Source organism: Heterocephalus glaber, unplaced genomic scaffold, assembly GCF_053883595.1.
Source record: "Heterocephalus glaber isolate CG9 unplaced genomic scaffold, H.glaber_assembly_v1.0 deba00000281, whole genome shotgun sequence".
NCBI classification, from domain to species: Eukaryota; Metazoa; Chordata; class Mammalia; order Rodentia; family Bathyergidae; genus Heterocephalus; species Heterocephalus glaber.
In genome coordinates, this window is record NW_028258139.1 from 7,958,750 (window position 1) to 7,982,533 (window position 23,784).

The 23,784-nt window shown below is 37.9% G+C and overlaps 3 protein-coding genes across 4 annotated transcripts in view; 2 read left to right on the plus strand and 1 right to left on the minus strand.

The window, feature by feature from the left end:
* Window positions 1-11,377, plus strand: part of LOC101723761 (KRAB domain-containing protein 5-like) — a 43,157-nt gene extending 31,780 nt beyond the window's left edge. The window contains exon 4 of the mRNA XM_087182097.1: window positions 11,327-11,377. Coding sequence (XP_087038223.1) covers window positions 11,327-11,358 — 32 coding nt within the window. The 3' untranslated portion in view covers window positions 11,359-11,377. The remainder of the gene's footprint in view (window positions 1-11,326) is intronic.
* Window positions 1-20,524, minus strand: LOC101723398 (KRAB domain-containing protein 5-like). Of its 2 annotated transcripts, none has more exons than XM_013068571.3 (4): window positions 20,388-20,524; window positions 10,754-10,880; window positions 9,993-10,088; window positions 1-8,489 (listed from the first exon to the last, which is right to left on the minus strand). In XM_013068571.3, exons 1-4 carry the CDS (start codon window positions 20,388-20,390, stop codon window positions 6,763-6,765), a joined length of 1,953 nt encoding a protein of 650 aa, XP_012924025.2. In that variant the 5' UTR covers window positions 20,391-20,524; the 3' UTR covers window positions 1-6,762. The 2 variants fall into 2 exon arrangements, with proteins under 2 accessions (XP_012924025.2, XP_087038207.1); XM_087182081.1 differs by lacking the exon at window positions 1-8,489 and adding an exon at window positions 8,496-9,186.
* LOC147830205 (uncharacterized) overlaps window positions 20,523-23,784 on the plus strand; it is a 17,462-nt gene continuing 14,200 nt past the window's right edge. The window contains exons 1-3 of the mRNA XM_087182125.1: window positions 20,523-20,753; window positions 22,418-22,592; window positions 23,305-23,432. Coding sequence (XP_087038251.1) covers window positions 20,737-20,753; window positions 22,418-22,592; window positions 23,305-23,432 — 320 coding nt within the window. The 5' untranslated portion in view covers window positions 20,523-20,736. The remainder of the gene's footprint in view (window positions 20,754-22,417; window positions 22,593-23,304; window positions 23,433-23,784) is intronic.

Sequence of the window (23,784 nt, forward strand, 5' to 3'; positions counted from 1 at the left end):
TAAATGATAAACAGAAAAAATATTTATTTTTACAGGAGTCTGGCACAGAACAACTAAATTAATGAGTTAAAAATCAGCTGTAATATTGTTATGTGGTACTGATATATACAAAGGGAACATACTCCGGTGATATTAGCTGCAAAAAAGTAAATAGTACAGCAGCACCTGAACTTCATCATTAAACAAAATCATTCTGTAAAGTTCAAGACATTATGTCTCTCATGTCCTATAAATCTCAATACTTTTTTTTCCCGGTACTGGGGATCAAACTCAGGACCTTGCTCTTGCAAGGCAGGCGCGTGCCACAGAGCTAAATCCCTGGCCTTCAATACTCTTAAATAGTATTTCCTTAGCTTTTTAGAAGTATTTTATAATTCTGATTTCTTTAAGCACTTTCTGGTGCATTCAATGTTATGATCTTCATACTTTCAAGTGTGCATTATCAAAGGACTTGTCTACATAGAACTGATAGAACATCCAGATGGAATCTAAACATTGTATGTTCCTCTTCGGCACTGGTATTACAGGACTTATTTCCATTAACAACAGCCATAGAGTATCTACACATTCCAGGTTAACTATCAAAAAAGAACATCTTCTAAACTGTAGCTCATAAATTCATGGAGAAAAATGTTCATGGCAATAGGATGCTGTGGTGAATAGCATGATGAGAATGTGCCAGCATATCGATGAAATGTATTCTAAAAAAATCTAGACTATCATAACAAAGGAAGAAACAAAAATGGGAAATAAACTCAAATAGGCAAGAACACCAGAAATGAAATAATAATAGTTAGAATGGTCCGCATACATAACGCTTCAGGAGAGAGACTGGCCAATCACCTGACCCAGAACACATTTACCTGAGAACAGGCATTTTACTCTTCTTTTCCTTCTGTTTCTTCTTCAGGCAAGCAAGGCTATCTCAACAAATCAAACATTCACCTTGAGGATTTAAAGTGATATCAGCATAACCCCTTTACACACTTTCACACCCACAGAAAGAATGACAGTAAAGACTGCCTTCCCTGGCTCGCATTATAGTTGAGACTCAAGAATAATGAGCTCCTACATGGAGACCAAAATGTTAGTTTCTCCTTTCAGGCCTGCAGGTGCTCTCCCCTGCCAAACCAATTTTTGCTACAGAACTAGAAATATGGGTTAAAAAAATATGGATTACTGTGATGTGTCCCTTTCAAATCATGCTTATCAAGTCCTGCTTGTCACTAGCCTTTGGAAAGGGCTAAACTCAACTGTCCTAAATGTATCTGGAAGACCTTGTGCTTAACTCTGCTCTCATTAAACAATTAAGTGGAGCAGGTAAAAAAAAAAACATTCATGCTTTCACTCAGACCAACAGACAAAATCTGGGGATTACATAGGTGATAGAATTTCTTACAGCTGGTAATGTGATGTAAGTTGGAAACTTGGGCTGAAAGCAGCAGTATCTCTCAACTTCATTGTACATATACATCACTTGGTATTCCAGGTTCAGTCTAAGGAATTATGATTTTCTAGTTTTGAGGAATGCTCATAAACTGGCATTTTTAACAAGGTCCCTGTGAAGTCCCAAACCCATTATCAGTAGTACTAAGCTAGAGAAAGAAGCAGAGCAACTTACAACCAAATATCCTATGTCAAAAAGCATCAATCACTATACTGAAATGTGATACTTGCCAGCCTTTTAAAGTGATGGCTTTAACGTGATGGCTAGATATGGTAGTTTATGTCTGAGTAACTCTGCATATGTGAAACATGTATTCACATGCAATATTACTGAGCATGCATGTCTGTGATGAGAAAGCTGAATTTGTATACTACACAAGTTGTGTCATATTAGTTCTTAGATGTTAATATTCACCTTTCAAATTCTTTTTCCATAGCATTGATTTTTTGAAACTTACCTAGAGAACTGACAAGGAATTGGGTGGATAAAAAAAGGCCCTGTACGTAGTTCAGAGGGATTTCATATTTCATAGTGAGGTTATATTTACATTTTCCAAACACCTGGAACAACTATTGGATATGGAGAAATGGTGGGACAACTGTACAAGCCTAGTATATAACAAGACAGAAATTAAGACACCAGCACATTCATAAAGTTGACCCCATTTGTCTGCTTTTTGATTTTTAAGAATTACGAATACTACCTTGAGGTGGGAGAAGCACTGACAAGTCTGAGTTGCTGTTTTATGAGGGTACTGAAGGGCAGGAGACCTGGATAAGGCCTCAGTTTGAGCAGTGAGCTCTAGACTTCTGTTCTTTGTGACACTGGAGTATTAAGTCTTCCCTAAGTATGCACAAAAGAAACTCTCCAAGTCTATGTAACTTTCTTTTGGGCTATTTGGTAACATTAAAAAAAGTCACCATACATCTAGTTTTACATGTACACCACCCATTCTTCCTACTTACCACATGATGCTGAATTCAACAACTAATCTATTTGCTGTATTATGTAGTATTATAGATGGTAGGTTCCATGGGTCTTGTTTCTTGGAACAAGGAATGAAGTGAGGCCAGGGATTTGGCTCAGTGGTGCTACACCTGCCTCACAAGTGCAAGGTCCTGAGTTCAATCCCCGGTACCAAAAAACCCCGACTATTTTATCTATCAGTTTGATCTCCATTCTTCTCAAGAAACATTAAACCACATGAATATGCTTATGGGCACTAACCAGGGGGATTCTTTGGGTGGAGACACTCTAGATGGCTCACTCTCTCCATAATGGCACAAGATTTTAAAAGGATGCCAGCGTAATAGCCCAAGACTTCTAGGTTCTCGCGAGGACCTCCAGTAACCCTGGTCTGATGCCCAAGTAGCTAACCATGCAGGAGATTGCAGCTGACCTTTCGCTGTCAGAATTGGGAACAAAGCTGTGCTTACACAACCACTCCTACATCTAGGTTTGATAGTCCTCTCCCTGATCAACTAACTCTGGGGGTAAAATGTGTACAAAGATTACACAGCTCATAGGCAATGTATTTGTGGGTTCCAAAAAACTGCTATGGTTCATGAATCATTTCCATTTGATGTTGGGTGAAGACAATACAATAACACTGTAAGCACTGGTTTGATACTGGTTCTTTTGTTATACTTACAGATGTGGCATTACCAGGAACCATACACTATTGCAGCAGACAATCAGAAAGACAGCCTTTGGCTTTAGCAAGAAAATGCTGATCTCTTACCATTCAGTAAATGATTTCCCTGGGTTTTTTTTAAACCCCTAGCACGAAAATCTTGTCATGGCTTTGGATCCTAGGGAGAGGCCAAGCATTATATTCATTACATCTGTATATACTACTTTGTATTTTCATTGCTAAAACAAGAGGAAACAGAGACTTGCTCCCATGTACACTATTTTACTGTAAACTCCTAGGCCTTAAAATGAGAATTTTAAACTGCAAATTTAGGGCACTGAAGAGATGCAAAATCGGGTGCTTGCTGCACATTTTATCTTTTTTAGAAAGAGGATGCTGAAGTCAACCATCTCAGGCCAAGTAAATTTGAGTGTCTGTTGGGTTTCTGGGTTACAGAGTCTCTGAATCAGTTTTAAATTGGAAGACATTAGGTCCCTTTAAAAACAGAGCTTGAGGGGCCGGGGATTTAGCTCAGTGGCACTGTGCCTGCCTCACAAGCACAAGGTCCTGAGTTCGATCCCCAATACCAAGAAAAACAAACCCCCAAAACCAGGAAACAGAGCACGAACAGATGACTGCAATCCTCTTAGATTATTTCAGTGCCAACAGTGGGACCTGTGACCTAGAACAAAAAGCAGATGTCATTCTGCAGGCAGATTTGGGAGAAAGGGAATTCTGGGCCCCAAAATTGTGGAATGGGAATTGGAAGCCCAGGAAAGAATTTGGTAGACACCTGTCAGAGGCTTCCCTAGGATGAAGGCTAGTTGGGAATTTTTATGTTCATAGCGGTTTGGTAATGAAGGAAAATTGCATTTTAAAATATATTTCCCTACTTCAGTTATTTTATTTTAAACCATGCAAGATTACCCCGACAAACCACTTATGTATCTTAAGAATTTACTTCAATGTTACTCACACAAACCCTTCATCCACTACCTCCACACTAACAGGAAGAATAACTTCATGATACAATAAAGATCGCCCCCCCACCCCCGCCGGCTATTATCACAATTGAGGTCTAAGAACAATGGATTTCCTTAATGGAAACCAAAATATGAGTTTCTCCTCTCATGCTTTCTGGTGTTTGCCCTTGCCAAGAACAACAATTTCTGCCACAAAAATGGAAACAGGGGCTGCAGTTATGTGCATGCACATAACTGTTTGCTACCAGCTTTTCGAATGAAGACTGAATTCAACCCTTATAATGTATCTGCATGATGAGGACTGTGATTAAGACCTGCAATTTTAGATTATTCCAGAAAGGTCTCACTAATAATTAAGAGTTTTAAAATAAATACTTGATGGAAAGCAACAAAAATTATGAAAGAGTAAATATGAAGACATAAAATATAATTTGAGGAAACACAGCGAGCTTTACTCTAAATACATTATTCATTCATCCGAATAATTGTTATTAACAATGTCAGAGTATCAAAAAACTTAATGACAAAAATAAAAACCAAATAATCCAATTTAAAAATTGTCAAAATATATAGACAGGCATTTCTCAAAAGACAGAAATATTCAAAACATACAAGAAAAAATGCTCAACACTAAAGATCATTAGAAAAATGTACATGAAAACCATAATTACATACAACTTAAGTGTAGGTAGAGTGGCTACCATCAAAAAGGCAAAAGATGAAAACTTGATGATGATGGAGAAAGGAGACCTGTTACATGCTGGTTGCATGCAAATTAGTGGAGCCATTATGTAAAACAGCATGGAGCTTCCTCACATATTCTTGCTTCATGTCAGGGAAAAAGCATGGAGGCTGAAGAAATAAAAGTTCTGCATGTGCAGTGAGGATACCTGCTCCAAAGCTGCATAAATGAATCCAGAATCAATGACATTTTAAATATGATTAGGCAATGAAAAAAAGATCCTCTTCTTAAATTCAGAAAGTATCTGTGTAGCCTTGGAATAGTTATCTTCTTTCCACTTGTAGAATTAATATCATTTATTCACATTGGATATTTCCTTCTCTTACATGAATCAATAAATTCATAACGGTAATCATTTTCTAATTATGGAGACTTCATATACCCAGCTCTGTTCTGCTGTTTTTCTTTCATACAAATGTTAAAGCAACTCCACGAATTATGAAGCCTCCCCAATTTTCACCAGAACAAATTATCTCAGTAAATTCATTAAGCTGTATGTCACTTATCAAATTAAAAATACATTAAAAATGACTTAAAAGTATTCTCTTTGAGACAGAATAAGTGGAGTTATATTAATTAAAAAATGACTTAATATGTTCACTGAGAAATTAATTTTCAAATTAACTTCTGAATACCATTAGATATTATAAAAATTATTCTAAAAATCCCCAAACAGGACATATAAACAAAATTTCATCAAGTAAGCCATACTAGCTCTTTCAAAAGTTACAGGCAAAAAAACCCATAGCATTCTGAATAAATGAGTTCAGTGTAAACATAGGTTTCTCATAATATGTGAGTTTTCTGGTTTTGTAGTAAATTATCAACTGTTTGGAATAATCTTTTGTATCAATACTTCCTTTTTCAATAGACAAACATACAAATTCACACCAATAGTATTTTTATAGTTCTCTTATGTGTAGAGTTTATCATTAGATTGTAATATTTGTATATTTCAGTTAATGTAAATGAATACCAAAGTTTCTCTATGCTTTGTAGGCTGTGGAAAATAATTAGAAGGTAAAGTTTTATAAACTGTAATTCAGGTTCAAAAATCCAGGGCTTTACCATTATACTCCTTTAATCATTACAATTTTCCAGTAATTACTAAAGTATGAGAAATAAATAAAAATATAATTTACAAGAATAAGCCCAGCTTGGTGATACACACCTATTATCCCAATACATTGGGAGGCTGAGGTAGGAGGACCAAAATTCCAGACTTGGCAACTTAGTAATTTAGTAAAATCCTGCCTCAAAATAACAACGCAAAAGCCCTGGGTTCAATCCTCAGTACCACAAATAAATAAATAAATAAGCTCAAGAAAGTATTTAAAAAACCTACTGTATATTCTTTGAAAAAAAGTTTAAAACTTGTCAGGAAGCAATCTTATTCTGCTGATACAATGATCTATTTGAGAGTTGTTCAGTTTTCAAAAAGTGAAGCTATTTAAAAAACATGGATTCACTTTAATTTATATCCTTTCAAGGAGGCATTACCTGCGTTATTTTCTGACAGTGATGAGAACTGATTTCTTTTTACATCAACTAATGATGTCTAGCACATTTTGAGCAAGTTAGATTATGCCACATTTCCTGTATTTGTAAGGTTTCTCTCTAGTTATCTTACATATATTATAATCATACATACATTAAAAGTTTTGCTGATTTCTGTAGATTTATAAAAGTTTTATCCAATTAAAATATTTTTAGGTTCTGAGTTCTACAATTTAAACTGTATCATTTTTAATAAGGACTAAACTTCCACTAAAGGCTTTACCACATTCTTTAAATTTCTAGGGTTCTCTCCAGTATGAATTCTCTGATGTTGAGTAAGGTTTGCAATTACTAAAGTCTTTACCAAAATTTTTACATTTGTAAGAATTCTATGCAGTATGTATTATCTAGTGTTGAGTAAGCTTTGAGCAACAGGTAAAGTGTTTGTCACATTCTTTCATCAGCAAGGTTTCTCCCTTTCATGAATTTTCTGATGTCGAGTAAGGTGGGAACAACTGTTAAAGGCTTTGCCACATTCTTTACATTTGTAGGGCTTCTCTCCAGTATGAATTCTCTGATGTTGAGTAAGGCTTGAACAATTATTAAAGCCTTTGCCACAATGTATACATTTGTAAGGGTTCTCTCCTGTGTGAATTCTCTGGTGTTGAAAAAGTTTTGACTTTTCATTAAAGGCTTTGCCACATTCTTTACATTTGTATGGTTTCTCCCCACTATGAACTCTCTGGTGCCGAGTAAGGTGTGAAAAATATTTAAAAACTTTGCCACATTCTTTACATTTGTAGGGTTTCTCACCCATTTGCATTCTCTGATGCTGTGTAAGATTAGGACAGTTATTAAAAGCTTTGCCATATTCTTTACATTTGTATACCTTCTCTCGATTATGATTTCTCCGATGTCTATTAAGGTCAGAACGAAAGTTAAAGGCTTTGCCACAGTCCTGGCACTTGTAAGGTTTTTCTCCAGTATGTATTCTATGATGTATAGAAAGGCTTGAGAATGTATTAAAGGCCCTGCCACATTCTTTGCATATGTAAGTATTCTCTCTAGTATGAATTCTCTGGTGTTGATTGAGGGTTGAGCAATGGGTAAAGGTTCTTCCACATTCTTTACATTTGTAAGGTTTCTCACCAGTGTGAATTCTCTGATGTTGAGTAAGATTTGAACCATGTCTAAAGGTTTTACCACATTCTTCACAACTGTAGGGTTTCTCACCAGTATGAATTCTCAGATGTCGAGTAAGATGTGAACAACAATTAAAGGCTTTGCCACATTCTTCACATTTGTATGGCTTCTCTCCAGTATGAATTTTCTGATGTCGAGTAAGGTGTGAACAACACTTAAAGGCTTTGCCACATTCTTCACATTTGTATGGCTTCTCTCCATTATGACTTGTCCGATGTTGAGTAAGGTCTGAGCGATTATTAAAGGCATTGCCACATTCTCTGCATTTGTAAGGGTTCTCTCCACTGTGAATTCTCTTATGTAGAGTGAGGTTTGAAGAACATTTGAAAGCTTTGCCACATTCCATACATTTATAGATGTCTATATCTGGATTTTGATTATGTAATAACGGATGGGTAAATAATTTCCCATACTTATGAAAATTGTATAACTTGGTATAGGGAAGACCTTTTTGTTGATTGCAGAATAACAAACCTTTCATAAATGAACTAAATTGATTAAATTTAGGATTTTGTTCTTCACTTTTAAATCTATTGTCTACTAAAACAAATGCTTGAAAATTTAATCCAATCCTACATTTAAAATTTTTCAAGTGATCAACTGAAGCATGGACTGGTCTCATCTTTAGATTTCCCAAATTTCCTTTGAGAGAAAAGGCATGTTTCAAAATCTGATGTGAATGTTTACTTACAAAAACACATGGGTCTTTTAAAGCAGCAGGCATAAATTCAGATTTTTTTGGAGATACTATATGTTCTTGATCTCTGATGGCAGTGAAGTTTTTGCTTTCTTTAGTTGTCACAAATTTGTTATAACCATTATAACATGCATTCTGACCTTCAAATTCACCCATACCTTCCCATTCTTTTTTTAAGTGTAAGTTGTCATGGTCACAAATACTGTATCTTCCATTTGTTACATTTTGGAATGAGTGTTCTTTATCCTGTTCTGATGAAACATCTTGGGCAAAATGAGAAGACACAGCTAAAAGAGATCAGAATAACAAATTATGCCCAAATGAGACTCAGGTGCACACAGTTTACAAATCTAACATATATTAAAAGCCTACCAATGTTGGGCATGGTGGTACATTCATGTAATCCCACCACCTGGGGACACTGAGGCAGAAGGACTGCCAGTTTAATAAGCCCAATGCATGAAGTAGTGGGAAAGTGTTTTTAAAGGGGGCAGGGAAAAAAAGGGGGAAGGAGGCTGGAAAGCTCGGATATAGCTCAGTATAAGGACTGAGGGTTTATTCTCAGTACTGATTATATACATATATCAAGCTGAAGGTATCAATAGGACAGCACAATACTAAACATAAGGCCCTGTCTCCCGCCACAGATATATGAACCTAACAATAATATATTGACCAATTACCTTTGTGAAAACTCCAAATAGCAGTTAACTCTACACAGCACACTAGGTGACCACAACACAAAGGAGTCATACAATAGAGGGAAAGAAGGTTACTGGGAAAGTTTGCTTTTGTATAGCACAGCTCTTCTCCCAATACAGCACTGTGTAATTATGAAAAAACACTTTCTTCTTGCTCAAGAATGAAAGAAGATAATGTAACATATGGACATATTTCTGGTTTTTCTGGAGGCTGCTGAAAACAGATTTCTGTCTAGCCAGTTTAGGAAGTTACAAGGATGAATTCATTAAAAGTTCAGGCCATCTGAAACAAGAGCGATTATTACATTAGCAAAAGATAGTAGTACCACAGTCAACAGCAGTAGGAGAAAATGAAATTTCAAGATCTTTTTAACTGGAAACACATAAATAAGTCTAGAGACACATAGGTGAAGAAAACAAGTTTCAGAAGTAACTTCATAAGTAGGACAATATTCTAATTAGAACCATATAGTTTGTCTATCTTGCTTCTAATTTGAAAATGCTTTGTCTCTTCTCTTTAAAGCCTTGCCTGCATTAGTTTCCATAGTAACTGCACTACCCGCACATCTGTACACATATAGCACCTTTACCCCAACTGATGAACAATAAAAATCAGCGGCTGTGACTGAGGTCTTTTGCTGGGTATTCAGCATTGGCCATCCCAGTCCCTGCTTCCTCTCTTAAGTTCTGTCTTTAATGTATTTTTTTCTTCAGCCTTGCATCGCATACTGAACAGGAGACTAGAACCTAATTGGGCTGGGGATTTAGCTCAGTGGTTCTGCTGCCTGCCTCACAAGCACAAGGGCCCGAGTTTGATCCCCAGTACCAAAAAAAAAAGAACCTAACTGCAGGGGTCTCTAGCAGAAAATAAGAAGATAAATGGAAGAGAAGGATATTTCTCTTTAGATTTAACAGCATTACGAACATAGGGCCAGACATATACTCCTGTGATAGTGAGAGGAATAAATTTTCACTTCTGAAAATCATTTCTATTGGAACAGAGCTTCTGAATCCACATTTTAAAGCCTAATTTCCTTTTTAGCCTTTGGGTCTCTCACCTGTGTTTTCTGCTTCACCATTTCCACCTACCTGGGTGTATTGCTACTGTCTCTTGTCTCTTCACATTCCAGGGCTCTCTGCTTTGCTCCAGACAGGTGATCATGTATGGCTTAGAGCCAGCAAGACCTGTTTATTGGAAAATAGTAAATGACACTTGCTTTAAATTTTTCCAGCGACTACTGACATTTCTCTCCTAGTATGTACTCAATATAAAAAAGACATAATAGTAAAACATTCAAGAAAATTATCTCTCCAGATACAATTTCCATATTGATTCAATAGAATACGTGGAAAGCAGTTCCAATTTGTGGATCCTGAGTTATACTTTTAACTATTACTAACTCAAAGTTAAAAGGGCAAAACTGGGCTTTGAGATTATAGGCAGTAATATTTTATGCCACTGAATTTCTAGTATTACCATGGATCGAGAGTGAAGGATATATGATACTTCAATTAAAAAGCAGCTGGGCTTGGCAGTGCATGGCTGTAATTTCTGAGGCAAGAGGATCTCTGTGCCAATCTGGGGCTACACAGTGAGTTCAAGGCTACCCTGAGCTTCAACCCTGTCTCAAAAACAAATGAAAAAACAAAACAAAACAAAACAAGGAACCAAAGGGCAACAATAACATGAAAATTTTCTTGTTTCTATCAAGAAATCTCTATTTTTATTTTGAAAGCAGATATCTGAAACTTATTCTTGCAAAACAGAAGCCTCTAAGAGATATTCTAAAGAGGGAAAAAAATTAATTGTTAACAGTGAAAAAGAGATTATGTAGGGAAGTTATCCTCACCCAGGGAGACAAGGTTTCCGTAAGTCTCCAACATCACATCCCTATACAAATTCTGCTGAGCAGAATCCAGGTCTTCCCACTCCTCCAGAGAGAAATCAATGGCCACGTCCCTGAATGTCAACAGTTCCTAAAAGATAAGTAAATAAATAAATACCACATTAACTGTTTGGGCGATGGCTCTATTTTTAATTTGAATCAACACAAAATGAAAAGGGGAAAACTGATCCTGACATAGGTGAAACATAAAGGCCAAAACAAAGTGTCAATGTTAAAGGATGTTGGGAGCACTTTTTGTAACTGAGAAGAGTAGTGGAAGCATGTTAAGAAGGCAGCAAAACAAAACTGATCATATGCTACTTATATTTTATGCACACATTAAAGACAGCTACACAATTAAAAAGTGAAAAAATTCATGTCAGTGAAACGTTATTCATACCTGTATATTTTGGCAGTTGAAGGTTCTAGATAGAAAGTAAATTCTGCATATCTCTATTCTTCAGATGTACAATTAACCAACCGTATTTTCAATGAAAATCTAGGGTCCTAACACATTCCTGTGTCCGTTTGTTTTAGTGGCAGACAGAATGCAAGAGTGGTGCGATTAGGGAGGTTTCCACCCAGATTTCAGAAGAAACCCTTGGAGCCAGGCAGTACGCCCATGAGAGGGCAGTGCATGAAGCTGTAAGAATGAAACCAAATGTGGAGTGCAGATCCCAGGAAATTGTAAATGCCAGAAATTGTGGAAGGTGTGCTGAAGAAAGCCACAAGCACTCCTGCACAAGAGAGGCCACAAGGGCTGTGAACAGCAATGCCTTAGGGGTGAGTCATTCAAGCCCTTTGGACTTACATCTTGTCACAATGTACCCTGGATACTAGACATGAAGCTACCAGATTTAATGTCTGTTCTGTTGGGTGTCAGTCTTGGTTTGGTTCAATTTCTTTCTGTCTCCCTATTGCTCCCTTTTCAAATGGGGAAGCTTACCTCGTGCCATTTTATATTGGAAAAGTTTAACTTTCTTTTTCATTTTTATAGGGGCTTGCAGCTAAAAGTGCCTCGAGGCTCAGAGGTGACTCTGTATATGTGCTGCCAAAGCAAGGACTCAGAGACTTTGGACCTGGACTTTTCATCAGTGCTGGAACTCTTAGAACTTTGGTGACTCTTAAATAGACTAAATGTATGTTGCATAATGAGATGCAAATGAGTCTTTTGGGGACTGGGGGTGGAATATTAATAGTTTAGATACAGAATGCCCACAAAACTTATGCACTAGGGTTGGGGCTTTGGGAAGGCAATTGGATCATGGGGGAGCTGTACTCATCAATGTGGAAGAAGAGTTTTGAGCTGAATGTACTCTTAGGAGGCAGCACCAGGTTACGAGGCAGGTCACTGCGGCATGACTTAGAAGGGTGTACCTCCCTCCCTCCGACACCTCCCTTCTCCGGCCACCGTGATGTGGGCGGTATTTCTCCTCTGAAGAAACAGTTCAACTGCTCCACAGAACAGGTCATACAGTCTATTTGGTTATTAAAGGCCTCTTCTGTTGAGGTCACCTTTTGGTGAACACTTACATGGGACATATCTTTCATGTTCTTTGCCTATTCAGAGAAGTCTATTCACATATCTCCTGTCCCTCTCATATCCATGAGTCTTTGTCATCAATTTTCCAATCAAGTTCCAAGTCCATGACTGTCTTGGCCCGAGGCCATGAACTGGTGGTATATAGCTGCACATTCGGTCATTTGTCCTTCCAAGCAAAATGCATACCTGCCTAAAATTCTGCCCACTATGGTCCATTTCTTTCACCATTGTCCTTCAGACGTGAAACAGAAAGGGACTGTACTGCTATAGCAGGCTACTTTCAGGTATACCCCTCTATGTAAACCAGGCACTCTGCAACAAGTGGACACAACAGTCATCTACAGAATACTCTACTGAAAAGCTGTGGAAAACACATTTTTCTATATAGCACATAAGAATTCTCCGAGAGATTACATAATCGGTCTCAAAATGAGTCTGAGAAAAAATTTATAATTCAAATCATACCAAGTATCTTTCCTGCCCATAATACAAACTAAAAATCAATAAAAAAGCTTAGCTAATTGCACAAATACATGAGAATTAAACAAAACTTACATTTGAAGAACCAGTAGATTAAAAAATAAATCAAGAAAGATGTTTAACAATTTTTTGAAACAAAGAGAAATGAAAGCACAAGGTAACAAAACCTACAGGATACAGCAAAAGCAGTACCAAAAGGAATTATAGCATTCAAAGCCCAGATCAAAATAGTAGAAAGAGGGGCTGGGGATTTAGCTCAGTGGTTCCGCTGCCTGCCTCACAAGTACAAGGTCCCAAGTTTGATCCCCAGTACCAAAAAAAAAAAAAAAAAAGTAGAAAGATCTCATTTCAGAAGCCCATTTTTGGATTGGGTCTTTAAATGGTGTGTGTGGGGGGGTCTGATTTTTAAAAATTCTTTATATATTCTAGACAGTAGTCCTTTGAGGAACAGCTGGTAAAAATTTTTTCCCACATTGTAGGTTGTCTTTTAGCTCTGTTGGTGGTTTCTCTTTCTGTGCAGAAGCTTTTTAATAAGATGAGATCCCAGTTATTGATTCTTTGTGCTAGTTCCCAGGCAACTGAAGTTTTCTTCATAAAGTCTTTTCCTGCACCAGTGTCTTCAAGAGTTCTACTGAACCTATCTTCCAGCAGGTTTAGTGTTTTAATATTAGATCTCTGATTCATTTCTGAAATGAACAGACATTTCTCAGATGAAGAAGTAGAATCAGCAAATAAACATACAAAAAAATGTTCAACATCACTGGTCATTCGAGACATGCAGATAAAAACAATACTGAGATTTCATCTTACTCCAGAAAGAATGGCTGTTATCAAGAAATCAACAAGAAATTCTGGAGGGGCTAAGGGAGAAAGGAACCCTTCTCCACTGTTGGTGGGAGTGCAGACTGGTGCAACCACTGTGGAAATCAGTGTGGAGATTCCTCAAAGAACTAGGATTACAGGTCCAATTTTACCCAACTATTCCCCTGCTGGGTATCTTCCCCAAAGAATTAAAGGCATCAAACCACAGCAATATATGAGCACCCATGTTTACAGTGGCACAGTTTGTAATAGCTAAATCTTGGAAACAGCCCAAATGCCCATCAACTGGCATTTTTTTGGGGGGGAAAAATGGAGTACTACTCAGCCATAAAGAATGATAGACTAGAGACATTTATAGCTAAATGCATACACACTGAGGCGATACTCTTAAGTGAAGTAAATAGGAAACGTGTAAATACCTAATAGTTTCTCTGGTGTGAGAAACTGCAAGAGTAAATGAGGACCAAAATGTATAATAGATAATATAAAATAGGAAGAAAAGGTCCAAAAAGGAAGGGGAAGTAGGGAGGGAGATGGGGGAAGGAAAGAAGGGAAGAAAAAAATATTGAGAAAAGCAGCAAAAAATGGAAATAAAGTTTCTGTAAATGGGGAGGGATGGAAGGGAAGGAAAGGGATTGGGGAAAAAACAAGAACCAAGATATAACATGTACAGATACAAATTCTCAATGATGAATGTGATCATAATGTATACCTAAAATGTACCAATGAACTTAATGAAAAAAAGGCCAACAGCAAGAGGGGCAAATGGTTTTAAAACAACCAAAAAAAGTAGAAAGATCTGAAAGAAATAACTTACTGCAAAACTCAAGGAACTAGATAACCAAGAATAACCATACCCCAAATTATCAGAAGAAAAGAAACAGTAAAGATAAGAGCAGAAATAAGTGAAATGGAAAAAATGGAAGAAATTGGGGAAAACTATATGAAAAAATATCAAGGAAACAAAGTGGCTCATTGAAAAGATAAATAAAATAGAATAACGCTTTGATTAAAAAAAATACTCAAATGACTGAACTCAGAGATGAAAAGGGAAATACTACAATTGACAATATAGAAATACAAACATCTATGACTTATATGAGGAAACGAGTCAGTGGGGAAGGGCTATGGGGTTGAAGCCTCACCCTTCTCTTTCCTAGTCCCCTATCCCTGGGGCCATTTGTCATTTATTAAAAAATAATAAAATAATTTTAAAAATAAAAATTACAAAGTATCATTACAGATTACTGTGTACGAATATATGTCAACAAATTTAATAATCTAGAAAACACAAATTCCTAGATACATACATATTACTGAGACTGAAACACAAAACACAGAAAACTTGTATAGACCAGTAACACGATGACTGAATTTAAAAATCTATCACAGAAAAGCCCAGGATAGAATAGCTTCACTGATGAATTCTACAAAATATTTAAAGAACTAATATCAATTCTTCTTCAGTTAACAGAAGAGGAAGGAATTCTAAACACAATCTATGAACAACACTTCTCTGACACCAAAATCTAAAGAAAGTCAACAAAAAAAGAAACTTTAGGCCAATAACATTGATGAACATAGATGCAAAAATCCTCAACAAATACTAGCAAACAGGATCCAACAGCACATTAAAAAGTATTTACTATTATCAAGTTAAATGTACCTCAGGAATGCAAGGATAGTCCAACTTAAATCAGTAAACATGATACATGACATCAACAGGATGAAGGACAAAAAACACATCAAAGGATGCAGAAAGAATCTGAGGAAATTCAATACTATTTCATGATAAAAATATTGAACAAACAGCCATGGAAGAAAGGTACCTCAACATAATAAAGGCCATTATAAGCCAACAGGAAACATTATATTGAAGTGGAAAACCTAAGCTTTCTCTCTTGGGATGTTGAAATGTGCTAGGATTTTTTTTGGATAAGACCACAAAAACCCATAAAACACTAGACTATTCAATCACAGACAAGAAAGAAATTCTATAATTTATGTCAATGGGAAAACAACTGGAGACAACATATTAAGTAAAATAGCCAAGCAGAAAGAAAAGTACTGCATGGTTTTACTTATATGGGAATCCAAGAAAGATGACCTCATCAAACTTGAGAGCACAACTGTGATGACTCAGGAGTAGGGTGGGGGCATGGATGGGTAAAAGTTATCAGTAGGTGCTACATTACAATTAGATAGGCAGAAAAATTTCTGATGTTGTATTGCGCAGCAGGGTAACTATAGATAATAATGTACTGCTGTGCATTTAAAAAACTACAGGATAGGAATTTGAAAGTTTTTACCATAAAAATAAATGTTCGAAGAGATAAATATTTCTAAACTACTATAATTTAAACACTATCCAAACACATATATATATGTATTGGTCAGCTTTTAGCTGCTGTTCAAAATACTTCAGAAAAATATTTAAAGATGAAAAGTCATTATGAGTAATGGTTTCAATGGGTTCTGTCCACGTTTGGGTGGTTCCATGGCAGAAACATGATGCACAATGGTATTGTGAATGAAAGCTAGAAACCTCACAGCAGTCAGGAAGCAGACAGCAAAGGAGAAGGTCAGAGAAATGCATGCCCCCAGTGACCTACTTCTTTCTACCAGCTCCATTTTTGACTATCCTATTCAGCCATGAATTCATGAATGGGTTATTCCATTGATAAAGATAGTACCCTCATGATTCAATCACCTAAGAATCTTATAACCTGATCAGATTAATAATCAAGATTGATTATTGACTCACATCTCCCTGAAACACAACTATTTACCAAATAAACACAATAACAAGGTCATAATTCTGCCTAATTGATGCTAATACTGTCTGTACAATGAAAAATGCATGAAATCTCATCAGTTCCAGCCTGCTCAAAACAGTCTCTGAGACTGAAGACAACTCTTAGGTGTGAGCCCTTGTTAAAAGAAAAGCTGCGTACTCCCAAGACATGATGGCGCAGAGTAGATGTTACTATTCCAAAAGAGAGGAATAGAGAAATAGAAAAATATCTGACCAAAGCAAGACCAAACCCATCAGGGCAAACATTAACTCCTGCTGATCCATCATCGTCTTATCCTAGGTATATGGTGGGAAGATGCAAGCTCCAAAGGGTTTGGTCAGCCCAGCGTCTGAGGCTTTCCAGTTGCATTTCACCTGGCCTATCTCTTGGGCTGCTCACTGCCTGTGGTTTTCCTTGACATATATTCCAGGTTCCTGGCTTCTCTAATTTCATGGGGTCTCTACTGCAGCTTCAGTTTCACTCGCACACTTTCATCCACTGCTTTCTCTCATGGGCATGCCATAGCGATTTAGCATAAGTTACTTCCTCTTAAGGTCACCTGAAGCCATTTAAAAAATAGATCTTTGTGTTAGGGTATCAGCAAGATCAGAGACAAATTTGCACTAAACCAAGATAACTCTAAGGGGCTGTGACCTCATGCCAAGTTTACGTTTTTTGCATATATTTCTCCGATGTTCAATTTCTTTTTCCTTTACCAGTTTAATTAATGAACTCCAACAAAACTCTTTAAATACAATGTAAGCAAGCTGAGTAAAAAATGAACAACATATCACAGATAGATTCATTTTGTTCTTAGAATCATACAGAGGACTCTGGAATTACAATACCTGGAAGAGAAGGGCACTAGGAAACACACTGGTCAATTATATTAACTGTGGTACTGATTTCATGAATGTGTGCATCGATCAAAGAAAATATCTATCTTAAATATATGCAGATTATTATGTCAATTATACTTCAACAAATCTCTAAGAAAAAGGATGCACATAAACCTGAGGTTATAAAAGAAAGATACAAACTTAAATAGATAAAATAAAAAATTAAGAATCCATTAGCTAATCAACTCTCAGTAGCTTAGAAAGGTCAAATTTTATAAGAGTGAAGACAGTCCTTAGTAAAAGAACAACCTTTAACTATATTGAAAATGAACATACCACAGAGAGCAGCAATGCCAAGCACTGGTTCTTTTTTTCTTTTTGGTACCAGGAAGAATTACATATTAATTACGTATTATATAATTGCAACTTACACACACATGCCTCAACTTACAGGGGGTACATTCTGGGAAAGGCACTGTTAGATGATTCATTGTGCAAATATCACAGAGTGTACTTACACAAACCAGATGTCAACAGTCTACTATGCACTTATGCTATGTAGCCACAAGAAATCCATCATTAAAAAGCCAGGCATGGTGTTACATGCCTATAATCCCAGTACTTGGGAGGCTGAGGCAGGAAAATGTCAGCAAGTTCAGCCTAAATTACATAGTGAGACTCTGCCTCAAAGGTCAAACAAAACAAACATATGAAAGAAAGAAACCCATCACTGACCAAAACATCATTTTGCAGCACATGATTGTATGACATAAACCAGCATACATCTGGCAGAGATTAAGAGACCAGCTGAATTAAAAACACAACACTTAAAAAGACCCTTGCCTTTTAGACACATAACAGAGACTGCACTGCAGAGGAACAGGAAAAAGATTCCCTTCTGAATGACAGCTGCTGGGAAAATATGGTATCTTTGTGTCAAAAAAAATGCTACTGTATTATTTCCCAATACCACATAATCACTTTCAGAGGTGGTAAAAACCCTAAATATAAAAGCAAACTATAAGACATTCAAAAGTTGTTTCAGGAATTTATTTTTAAATAAATAACGGCATTAAGTATGAAAATATGCATAAATTTGGACCATTAAAATACAAATTCTTCATCAAACAAAATCATTATAGGGTACAAAGAGAAGTACCAGACTGGGAGAAATTTTCTGCCTCACATATGACCAAACACTTGGAAAAAAAGAAAGGAAAGGTCAGAGACTCCAGAAGAAAGGCACTTTATGAGATTTCAAATGTTCAACAGTTATCAAAAAGCTCAACATGTTTAGGAATCAGAGAAACATAAAATAAAATAGTATCAGATGGCCAGACAAACACTACTGATGAAGACATAGAACAACTGAAATCTCATGAACTGTAGATGGATGGAGAGTTGCTATTATCCATTTGGGCAAACAGCTTGGCTGATATTCCCCTACCATAGGTACAGATGTACAGAAATTAGTGGACATGTGTATCATAATAACATATGAGGATGTAGCAGTATTGGTACAAAGAAGTGAAATCCAGCAGGTGGGCACAAGAGAAACTACATTCACGAAAGAGATATAATAAAGTGGAGGAGCACTTTCTGTGACCCAGCCACATTCTAGGTATTACAAATCCAATTCAAACCTAGTATAAAACTCCACATCAATTTTATGTAGCTGTCACTTGTATGAGATATTTCACATGTCTGCATGTTTTAAAAAGGAAATATGCAGGGCCAGGGATTTAGCTCAGTGGTACTGTGCCTGCCTTGGAAGTGCAAGGTCCTGAGTTCGATCCCTCGTCCAAAAAAAAAAAAAAAAAAAAGGGAATATGCAGAATTTATAAAAAATAAAAATTTACAAAGGCACATAGAAAGACAATTACATGCACCACGTTCAGATGAATAAAATTCATTACAAAAGTGACCATTTCCCTCTGATCTATAATCAAAATTTCAACATGCATAATTTGTTACAGAAGAGACCAACACCTAATAATTCTCAAATTCTGTCGAAAGATGAAAAAATATGCATATATAAAATTAGTCCAGGGCTAGGCACGGATTTAGCTCAGTGGTTCCGCAGCCTGCCCTGCAAGCGCAAGGACCTGAGTTCGATCCCCGGTACCGAAAAAAAGAAAAAAACCAGCAACATAACATTAGACAAAAAACTTCTGAATTATGAGTAACATGTAGCTGTCATCACCTGACACTAACATATATTATGAAACTATATTAATGCAATAACAAATACCAAGGAATAACAATACAAACGAAATCCAAAGATAAATCCATATGGATGTAAGAAATGTTTGTATCGATCAGCGCAACAGAGACGCCAATATAAACCGAACCACAGCAAGAATAGCATTAAATGAATGGATTAAACAACACAATCAAAATGGCAGAGTTTGGGGCTAGGGACACAGCTCAGTGTTAGTGTGTGACTAGAAGGTCTTAGGCCCTGGGTTCAATCCTCAGTACCAAAAATAAAGGTAAAGAATACGTGCAGAGATAGAATTTAAGGAATTTGTTGCTAGATCTGGGAGAAGCTTGGGTAGTAGCGGTAGCGGCGGTGGCGGCGGTGGCGGCAGCAAGGCTCTCAGTTTGAGACCCACCTTCTTATACACTAAGAAAGCTCAGGAGAAAATGAGTGACCCCTGAGAAGGAAGGAGGGCCTTGGGGACCCTGTGACTACCGCTCCTCTAACACAGTAACACCACAAGGAAGTAGGGATCCGAGGATCCTCCAGGTCACCACTACACCACCTGGGGAGATGCAGGGCTGCAATGCAGCTCTGCCAGGGAGGGGTTAGGTGGGGTGTGAAGTTGCTCTGCAGGGCCAGGCAGTACTACCCGATGGCCAGCCCCACCCAGAAGCCAGAGCGACCTAGGCCTCAGCTGCTCCCTCTCAGGCAGGGCGGAGTCACCCCTTAGGGACTGGACAGGACGCCCGGGGCGCAGCTGCAGTTCATCCTCCACGAGAGGAAACCTGGCAGCCCAGGGAGGACTGGGGCCTGCAGACTTCGGGGCCGACAGCAGAGGTCCTGCGCCGCCACGGCGGGTTCCGAGGGTTCCACACCATCTCTTCCCCCGTCTCTGAATGCCGTAGCACACACTCACCATTTTCGGCTTCCGGGGTTCCAGCGATCTCCCGGTGGATCTGCCACCGACGCAGGTCACGGGGCGAAGGGGAAAGAAGCAGAGTCACGTGAGCCAACAAAGCGGAAGAGAAGACTCGACCCTAAAATGGCGCGGTCCGGATACAAAGGCCCGGGAGTAGCCCGCCCCTTCCGCTCTGGTTGTGAGTCTGATTGGACAGTTCTCAATTGCCCTCAGCCTCTGAATGACAGTAAATGACACCAACCCGTGGTTGAGAAAGGCCATCAACGCACGTTCTTGGCTGCAGCTATTTTTTTTCCTTGCTGTGCTGGATATTGAACCCAGAGACTGTGGCTGGAGTTATTTTTAAATGAGGACTTCCTTCATGTAAGGGTTCATAGCCTGACACGGGGATATTTGTGATTAATCTATATATAAGCTCATATCAATTTACTAATCATATATATGTATGCTATTCACAAATGAAAGGAATATGGCAGTTATTTCAAAATTTCACTTATCTGGTTTCTAGTCTTGTGAAGAGATAGTTTAAGATTTGAAATGGAAAATAATCCACTGAGGCAGCAGTATCCAATACAAATAAACTGTGATGCAGAAAAACAAACAAACCTGTGATGTAATTTGTAGTATTTCATAATTCACATTAAAAAAATTAAGAAACAGGTGAAACTGATTGTAACAACTTAACTCAATATATCCAAGATATTACCATTGTAACATATAATCAATATAAAATTATTAATAAATGCATATATATGTATTTGGTAATACATCTTTTGGGGGGTACCAGGGATCAAACTCAGGACCGCGAGCTTGCTAGGCAGGTGCTGTGCCACTGAGCTAAATCCCCAGCCTGGTAATACATCTTTAAAATTCACTGTCTACTGAAAGCCTGGATCTCACTTCAGAGCAGCCACATTCCAACTTGGAGAGCTATGACTCCCCTCACCCCCGCGAGAGGAAGGCCCTGAAGCCCTTCCTTTTATGTCAGAGGTGAAAGAATACACATCAATATTCATACTCATCACAAGGAGAGGTAACCCGAATTTCGTATTTTATATTTTTATTCTGCTCTACAAAAGACCCTGTGAACATACTCAATTTCACCATCTACCTACTGGAAGAAGAAATTGTAGTAAATTGTATGTGTAATAAAACAAGATTAGCATGTAGATATATGAAGAATTCTCCAAACTTAACAGAAAAAAAAGAGAACATGAGCAAAAACATTATTAAACACTGCACCAAGAAGTATATATAGATGATAATTAAGCACAAGAAAATATATTAAATGTCATTTGTTATTAGAGAAATGGAAATTAAAACCATAATGAGACATGGGTATTAATTTAACAGCCTGACCAAAATAAAAGGGAGAACATCAGTAAGTGACAGTGAGCACAAAAACTAGATAACATAAATTCCTGATAGGAATCTAAAATGCTACAAGATCTCTGGAAAACAGTTGGCACTAATTAAAAACTAAACATGCAGCTATTATATGAATCTGCTAGTGTGCTTCTAGCTACTTATCAAAGAACTATGGAAACTTATGCTCACACAGAAACTTCTAGTCAAATGTTTACAGTTGCTTTACCATAAGCCAAAACTGACCAAAAAAATCTACATATTAAAGAAACTATAGTACATCATTACTGTGGAATACTACTCAGCAATAAAAGGAAATTTGTCATGTGTATACGTAAAAATCTGTATGGTTCTCCCTGGAATTATACTGAGTGAAAAAAGCCATTCCACAAAATTATACCATTGCATAGTATAAAACAAAATCTGGCTGAATACTGTGACATGTTAAGGTCCTCTCCTCTATTTTTCTAGCTTTCAGGGGCTGAAGTTTGCTGAGCTTCTCATGAGAGTCTTTGAGGTGTGCCCTCATGTACAATCTACCTCTAGGCAAGGGAAATCCAGTTCTCAGAAGTGCGGCCCTGATACTTTGCAGAAGCCAGGCCCTGAGTTGTGTTTTTACCTTCTGGAATGCAGCTAATCCTTTCATTCTCTTCTCCCTCCAGCTACTTGACACATGGCTGGATTCCTGGAAGGACAGCAGAGCGGAGATGGGCCATGTGTGCCTGTGTTCTTGCCTTCACTGCAAAACTGAACAACTGCAAAGCAAGCAGGTGTCTACCCTCAAGCTCAGGCCCTGCTGTCTCCTGCACTCACCCTGCACCCCACACTTCATCACAGGTATCACCTGGCCTTGGGGTCACTCAGCCTTACCCTTCATTTCCTTGGCTGGCCACATTCTCTATCTTCTCTTGTACATACATCTTGTTTTCTCCTTTGTCCTCCTTCCTCTCCTCAGGGACATTCTCTGTTTGGTCTTCTCCCTCCACCAATTCAGTTCTGTTCCACCTGGTTCTACCTGCACTCATCTCAAGCAGTTACACAGTCCTTACCTCATGTCGGGCACTGCGCTAGCTGCTAGCACAGGTGCATGGATGACCCAGATGGTTCTTTGTCCTCCTAGACCTTACAGTACACAGGAAGGGTGAGGCGTGCATACAGCAATCTGAAATAGAGAGTAGTGTTGTGCACACCAAATGTGGTGGGAACGAAGTATCAAAACACAAAGTACTGCAACTGAGGGTCTCAGGGAAAGTTTCATAGAATAGGAAAAATTTGAGTGGAAGGGGCTGGGGATTTAGCTCAGTGGTTCTGCCGACTGCCTCGCAAGCACACGGTCCAGAGTTCTATTCCCCACCCCCCCAAAAAAATTGAGTTGAAAGATGAGTGGGAGGCTAAGAGGCAAAGAAAGGGGAAGAGTCTAAGGTTATTCCCAAACTGTGATCCTACAGAAAGTCCCCTGTTTAATTCCATTTAGAGACTGGCTCACGCAGGCCCAGCAGCGTCCACTAGGTGACACTGCTGCACCTATCTCCCTGCTTGTGTCTTCCAGGCTAGCAGGGGCCAGGATGCTGCTCTTTTCTTCAGCCAGGGGATTGTGCTTCTCCCAAAGAAAGCCCTTCTGCAGCCTGAGCTGCTCAGGTGCCTTCCTGCCACTCCTTTCCTGCATCCACCACAGAGGTATCAACTCTCTGTCTTACAATTTAAAATGAAATACGTATTTTTAAAAGCAGAGAAAAGCAAAAATCAGAAAGAAAGTAAATCATAATTTCACCAATAGAGATTTGTGTTGGTATATATCTTTAGAATAGTCATTCTACATATAGATTTTACTTGTGTGTATACATATTTTTAAAACAAAACAAAAATGATATTATCGCTACAAGTTTTATAATTTTTTCACTCAGCAACAAAATGTGATAAACATTTCTCCTTGTCAGCAAGTATAGATTTATTGTACCATACTCCAGCATCATTGCATTCCAAATACATGGTTTATACTACATTTCCTAAAACCATCCCTTTGTTAGGG